This window comes from Trachymyrmex septentrionalis, unplaced genomic scaffold, assembly GCF_001594115.1.
Source record: "Trachymyrmex septentrionalis isolate Tsep2-gDNA-1 unplaced genomic scaffold, Tsep1.0 scaffold45, whole genome shotgun sequence".
In the NCBI taxonomy this organism is placed as follows: domain Eukaryota; kingdom Metazoa; phylum Arthropoda; class Insecta; order Hymenoptera; family Formicidae; genus Trachymyrmex; species Trachymyrmex septentrionalis.
Window position 1 is genome coordinate 95179 of NW_017305622.1, and position 7780 is coordinate 102958.

At 35.7% G+C, this 7780-nt stretch overlaps 1 protein-coding gene across 1 annotated transcript; it reads left to right on the forward strand.

Annotated features, from left to right (window-relative positions):
• The first annotated feature begins 6072 nt into the window (after positions 1 to 6072).
• Positions 6073 to 6845, forward strand: LOC108751487 (putative uncharacterized protein FLJ37770). Its single transcript, XM_018491724.1, has one exon. The coding sequence runs from the start codon at positions 6140 to 6142 to the stop codon at positions 6806 to 6808; it is 669 nt and encodes a 222-aa protein (XP_018347226.1). The 5' UTR covers positions 6073 to 6139; the 3' UTR covers positions 6809 to 6845.
• Positions 6846 to 7780: the final 935 nt, after the last annotated feature.

Here is a 7780-nt window from a genome sequence, read left to right on the forward strand (position 1 = left end):
GAAGGCGAAGGTGTTTGAGGCGGAAGCGGTATTGGGGAAGCGGTATCGGGGTGATTTGCCGGCGGAGCCGGTGGTGACCCGGATGGTACTGGTGGTAGGCGACCTTCGACCGGACGATTCTGCTCTTGTGAGCTCCCGAGATACCTCTTGAACTCTTCGTCTAAGAGTTTCCGTGCCTCCCGGTAGGCCCGGCTTCGTAGCCACCCTTTGAAAGGACGGTTCGGACGCGGCACTATAATTTGATGTAAATTATAGTGGTTGTTTTTTTTTTTTATATATACGCGGGTGAGTGTGTATGTGTGTATATAGGACTTACTATTGTTGTATTCTGCGGATGTGGGTAGGTCTGGCAGTCGCAATCGTTGCCCTCAGGACTCCTCGGAAGGTTGGCACTCGATGTGGAAGCTTCGGTCGAGTCACTTCAACGCGTATCGCGAACTCGCAATTTCGGAGATGGAGTTTAACCGGTGACTTTATAATGAGTACCGAATGAATATGACGAGTCCCGAAGGAGAAGTCTAATAATAGTCGAGTCCCGAAGGAGGAGTCTAATAACTGCCGAGTCCCGAAAAAGAAGTGACGCTCCTCGTGGAGGACCTCTCCTTTTATATGGCGAGTTAGTGACGCCGAGAGCGGAGTACGTGTACTGCTGAGTCACTCCAGGATTAGGGATATTGTTTATAACTTTCGTCATCGACCGTTTCTCGAGTGTCTAATAGATGCGAGCCACATGTCATTTGTTGCTCACACCCGCTGTTTCATTTTACAAAGCCTAGTCTGTCCGTTTCTCGAGTGTCTAATAGATGCGAGCCACATGTCATTTGTTGCTCACACCCGCTGTTTCATTTTACAAAGCCTAGTTTGTTTGTTCTTAAGTTTCGCCTATCTGGCCCTTGGTTTCAATATCAACCCAACGGTTCTGTCCCGAGTGGTTTATTAGTTAAAAACTGAGCATTTATTGTTCTCAGCTCTTATTTCATTTTATAGTCCTCGAGATAAGGTTTGTCTATTTGGTTCAAATATCTAACTCAACGGTTCAGTCCCGGATGGGTTGTTAGTTTAAAACGAGCATTTATTGCTCTCAGCTCCTATTTCAAGTGGTTTACTGCTCACTATTTTTTTGTGATGACGAAAGTTTCTTGTCGAAGAAAAGAACTGTGGAGTCTGGACGTAACACAAATAATATATGAACTTTGAATAAAACTCTCCCTCCCTCCCCAGTTGTATAAAATTAAAAAATAAAATTCAAATTGCGTTATCATACTCAACCCAAGGATTATCGCAAAGAATTAAGGACGTATAACAGTACAAAATGAAAAATTTTTAATTAAATAAAAATACTTTTAACAAATTAGAAAAATAGGGAAAGTCATTATGAGATAAAATAATACCATTCATCCACACATACGCGCACGCACGCACGCACGCACGCACGCACGCACGCACGACACGCATACGCTCGCGTAGTTGTCCTTGATAACCACAGAATATATATTGCGAGCAAATTATACTACACGATTTCAATTATGCATAAAAAAATAGAGATTTGTATATGTACGAATGAGTTAGAGTCGTGCGGATTAAAATTAGATGTATATCATATTAAGATTTAGTTTATTTGGTATTTAAATTTGATTGCACGTAATATAAAGCTGTACTCCTGTAATATTTATATAAAACAGTATAATTTGTTTTTACTCAGTCTAACTTTTAGATTAAATTACTGATTTCCCTAATTAGTCGAGCGCCAAGTTTTTTGAATAATGTATTTTTTATTTCATTAAAAATTTTTTTATTTTGTACTGTTACGTCTTTCATTCTTTGTGATAACTCTTGAGTTAAGGTAACGCAATTTGGATTTTATTTTTTAATTTTGTACAATAGAGTTTTGTGTGTTCAAGGTTTATATATGATTTGAATTTACTTCCTATTCCTGCATTTTTTATACAAATATTTTTATATAAAAATGTTTCTCTTCAATTATTTATTTATTTAGATGATTCATAAAATATGAATGGAAAGATTCTTAATTGCAGTAATTTAAACTTTGGATTGCCTGTTTATCAATATTTTAGATATAACGCGTAAGTATTGCAATAAAATAATTTGTAGAGCATATAAAATTTAATTTAAAGGAGTCATAAAGCCTAACTATAGTACAAATATAAGTACAGATATAAGTTACAGTTAGAATTATTTTTTTCGTTAACTTTTAATTAATTTTATTCCTTTTTTCAATTTGTAATTATTACTGAACATAGATCTGCAGCATACGATACTTGTTTTCCTGCTATTGTACATTTTATGTAACTTTCGAAAGATTCAGCAGTCACCCATCATACGTTAAAAAGTTATTAAAAATGAAATAAAGAATTCAATTGCAATGATGCTGACCTTAACATTTATTGTCAAGTATGTAACCCTCAGACTATCGGAGAGTTTCAACAATCCATCGTTGTTTATTAAGAAGACATTAAAACAATTCACCTTCGATGACCTTGACTTTCTCACATATTATGAAAATCATCACACCTTCAACAACTTTTAGGTTGTAACCCATCATACGTTACAAAGTTATTAAAACAAATAAAATAATCTTGACATATATTGTCAAGATTATGACCCTGAATGATCAGTTTAGTAGTCGATTAAAGAATTATTAGAAAGTAAAGTAAAAAAAAGAGATTGCCATCTATCGATAAAGTTTAAGACGTAAATCCATGAGCTAGACAGACGACATAATGACAATAATCACGTTTCTTAAATTTTGAACAAAATTTGCAACATGTTGCATTATCTCCGTTCGTAGGATAAATAGAAAAAAACTGCATTTTCATTATACAATTTGAGTACTATCAATTGATCATACATAAAATTTGATCGGAACGACGATTATTGAGATGTAATAATCGAGATCTCAGAAAACTCATCGCTTCGCGTAAAGATATCCTGTACTGTCTCGCGCTAAAATGTTGCGCGGCGAGATACTACCGTGTCTCTGGGTAAGACAAAAATCCTAATACCAAAATGTCGAAGTTATAATAGTTTTTAAATTAATTCGTTATACATATTTATTATTTTTAATATCCAGGAATATTTTTATATTATGTGCGTTGCATACGTAATTATTTTCTATGTTTAAACATGATTAGTAAAGTATTTCAACATAATTGTATACGTTATTACTTCAATCTCACATGGATTGAACGTAAGCGTAGGAATATTCGCTTGTGTGATGTATCGTCTCTGAGCATGCGAAATGTCAGCTCTGTGATCAATTAACTTTAACCGTTATTAATTTTAAACCTATTATAGCCTCGATAATTATAGGATTTTTGTCTATTTTTAAGTCAGGAATGTTATTAAAATTTTGGTCACAAATTGTGGGACATATATATATATTGTATATGTAGTTATACATTGGTTTTTATTTTCTATACATTGCATGTACAATAGTAAAACAAACTAAATTACACTTTATAGAATTACAAAGTAATAATAAATTATATTTAATAATATGTATTTAATAATTTATATTTAATAATATAAAATATTCAATATGAGTAATTATTTAAGAGGATCCTAAAGTCGTCTGTATTACCGACTCAACAACCATATAATTTTTGTATAACAATTACTTTTTTCCTCTTTTGCTGATTCGAAGATCCATTTCCAAGATTAAATCAATACATGTTTGTGAGTCTATGCTGAAAACGATAAAATATTTTGAAATTGAGATCTTCTTCATCATTTCTTAGTCCAATATGGCGCTTTAGAACTATCACATTATGTCAACATCTGTTTTGTATAAGAGCTGTGCAACTCTGCACTGTGTAGCTCTGTACAGATTAGAGTATTATAGTTTGTATGAAAAAATAACGTGGTCTTAGAATTAAATTTTAGACGTCTTATTAAAACGTTATAGTTATACGAAAATTTATTTGTGCATGTGGGGCATGCGTGAATGAGATATCAATGTAGTGATTTGTCAATGACACATAAATCATCTGCGTGTAAGTGCTATTTACAGTAATCGTTTTTAGGATCCCTTTTACGGTTGATTTAATCGCCATTTGTTTTTCTTTAATCGATGTAACCGATGACTATTCCAGTCCTTAGCGTTTATTAAAGTAATGTCTATAGCTGAAAATGTTTTCTTTTGAATAATATTCCTATGCTAACTTTACATTTTGTTATACTATATATTATTTAATACGAGGGTGAATTAAATATAAGCCGGATTTATATTTTTTTAAATTTATTAAAGCACTATAAAAATATACAAACGTACAAAATTATTTCTCTACATAATCTCCGGACTTAAAAACACATTTTTCTCAATGGATAGGTAGTTTTTAATTCCACTATCGTAAAACAAAGGTGGTTATAACACTAGTCAAACGCTCCGACAGCAACATCATCATCTCTATCCTCCAAGTGCTTCTTTTAGTAATTCAAACAACAAATGATAATCGCAGGGCGATAAATCCGAAGTGTATTACAGTGTATTCCAGAACAAATTCTCAATTTTTTATCGAGTTTGGGCAGTTGTATAGGACCAGACATTGTCATGCAACAGGATAACGTCTCATATTGAAAATTCGCGTTTTTTCTAATGATATGCGAGTTTTATTTTGTCCAATAATTGGCAGTAGTATGAGGCTTTCACAGTACGACGTTCATGAAGAAAATCAATGTACAAAACTCCTTTGAAATAAAAAAATACAGTTGCAAGAATCTTTCCAACTGAAACTGACGTCTGTCGCAGTAGGTGTATAAGGGGAATTTTAACCCATAGGGCTAAAGGGGGGCACGGGGCGCGGGGGGTACTCATAGGTGCGGGGAAGGAGGGAAAAGGCGTGAGGAAAGTCCCCGTTCGGCGGAATAGCTGTTTACATAAACATAGGATCCCAGTCGATTGATTACATAAACATGCTGATTACATAAACATTCCGCTATGCGTTTTTTATTTTTTTCGTCACCCGCTGCCGCTACCGCCACCCATTGCTACCGGCGCAGCCATAACACACTCCCCAAAAATGTGTAGATGGCAAGAGCTCGCATGCTAAAGAAAGATAGAGCGCGATGATGTCGGACGTGCTATGAATGAAGAAAGAACCGAAGAAATAAATTAATAGAGTAAAAGTCCCTTCTTTTTATAACGCAGTTTTTTCAATACGCTTTTTTACTAGCGTCGAGGCCAAGGATTGGAGAGTAAAAGAAGACACATATGTCATAATGCGAATAAAAATTTTTTTATTTACATCTTATTACACTGTTTTTTCTCATTTTTTATTACATTTTTTTTCCGTAATCGACAGCGTTCGAATGCGATTGGTGATTTGAACATCACTAGGAGCGCTTTCTAGAAAAAGAGAACAAAGAACTTTTTTGACCATTATTCGCTTTTTCAGCAGAGAATAAAATGCATTAGAACTAATCACTCTAAATGCGATATCTTATGACTTATATTTCGATGGCATTGATGACGTTGGTAATGAGGAACATATTAGCGATTTTGATGCTTTTTCACCAGGACATTCCCAATATCTCGCTTTTTCCCTTGATGGTGGTGGACTTGCCGGACCTGGTGACAAGGGACGGTATCCCTTGCGCTCGATCCATTTCTTATTGCTCGTAATCGAAGTTTACGATTGAATGAAAAAAGCTATATACACTGTTTATATACACAGTCAGATCGGTGACATGTCGCGACGCGTTAAGAGAAGCGCCGATGTTCGGCTGCTAAACTAAACATAACTCTTCTACAGTAAAATGAAAGTGATACTTTAGTAAAAAGTATGAAATCACACTGCATTCCCACAGCCCTTAAATTTCTTCGAAGAAATGTTAATAACGATTTTTTTCTGGAAAGAGATCGATGGCATGTTGCGACGCGTTAAGAGAAGCATTGATGTTGTTTATATACGAGGTGTGATCAAAAAGTAAGGTGACTTTTTGAATTTCGCGCGCTCTGTACACTCTAATTTAAAAAATTTTTTGTTGTTGTGTTGGTACACTCGTCACGATCATACATATGTTCACAGTTTTGACTATATAGCATGAGTTGTTTTTATGTGAGAGGCATAAAGGTTAGACTCGTGTTTGCGTGCTCGGCGATTTTTTGCTTTTGAAAATAATGGAGCAGAGAGTTTGTATTAATTTTTGTGTAAAAAATGGTATTAAGTGTTCAAAAACTCTTGAAATGTTGACAGTGGCGTACAGTGAGTCAACTTTGAGCAAAAAAAATGTTTATAAATGGTATAAGTTATTCCAAGAGGGCCGAGAAAATGTTAACGATGAACCTCGCTCTGGACGCCCCAGCACATCAAAAACCGACGAAAATGTTCAGGAAGTGAAAGAAATTGTGTTGAAAAATCGTCGAATCACGATTAGAGAAATAGCTGATGATCTTAACATATCGTTTGGCTCATGCCAATCAATTTTAACGGATGTTTTGGGTATGACACGTGTGTCAGCGAAATTCGTTCCAAAACTGCGTTCCAAAACGTCGTTACTAGTGAGTAGTTTTTTGGCCAAAAACAATACTATCATCATGCCTCAGCCACCGTATTCACCAGACTTGGCCCCCTGCGACTTTTTCCTCTTCCCAAAATTGAAAAGGCCCATGAAAGGACGAAGATTTGCGACGATTGAGGAGATTAAGGCTGCATCGCTGGAGGAGCTCAAGGCAATACCCAAAAGTGCATTTCAGAAGTGTTTTGACGACTGGAAAAAGCGCTGGCACAAGTGCATTGTATCAGAGGGGGATTATTTTGACGGGGATAACATAATTTTGGATGAATAAATGAATATTTTTTTATAAAAATGAAAAGTCACCTTACTTTTTGATCACACCTCGTAAACATGTCAATGAGGATATAAACATATCAATGTGAAAAATATAAACTAGAACCTCTCGCATTGTTGCTTTATCTACTTTTAAAAAAAGTATGGCTCAATAGGCAAAAAGATAAAGAAGTCACAAATGAAATATATAATAGATTATAAGCGTTCAGTTCCACAGTTGGTGTCCTGGAAGACGAACAAATCAGTCGCAAAAGAATAATGGAAAAAGTATAGCTAACCATCGTGCGAACGTTTAGAACATAGCCAACGTAGTCGAGTTTTAGAAATGTGGATCCAGAACAGTTCGCGAATATTAGAAAAGTATTTGAAGTGTTCGAAGAAATGGAAGTAGATTTTTAGGAAATAATAGACTAAGATTCCGACGAAGAAGTGTTATCCGACGATACTGGTTATGCTAGTGATTCGAGCGAGCGGATGATACGGACGATGATACGGATCACGCAGAAAAATTTGTGCCGTCTCCAGAAATCTGCACACTAAACGGCCGTACTAAACACTACATGATTCAGTGCTACTATACAACGGGTGGTTTTAACTGTACACTTTAACTGTATGTGCAGCATGCATGATCCGTTTGGCTTCGAGAATCGCGTTTTGACCGGTGCGGTGGTCAACGGATTATACTGAGCCGCAGCGGTTTTTGGAAGACGCGAGAGAAATAGTGCTCGAGCGTGCTCAACAAACGTGACATTAAGAAAATAAACACTAAGAACATTGAAATATACCGATACACCGATTTGCGCGAGTGATACGAACAGCATGTTATCGAGCCCACGTTGACGTCACTCAAAGAGTTCCTGGAACGCGATAGTGGGTGGGCATTGTCACGTATATTGAATTTGATTATCAATGTAAACTAAATCCCATGCGCGCGAGATGCCATATCAAAATATCGCGAAAAATAGCAACA

Bases quoted from the DNA above. Each gene is read 5' to 3' on its own strand.
- LOC108751487 (XM_018491724.1), top strand. From the start codon at position 6,140: ATGGAGCAGAGAGTTTGTATTAATTTTTGTGTAAAAAATGGTATTAAG.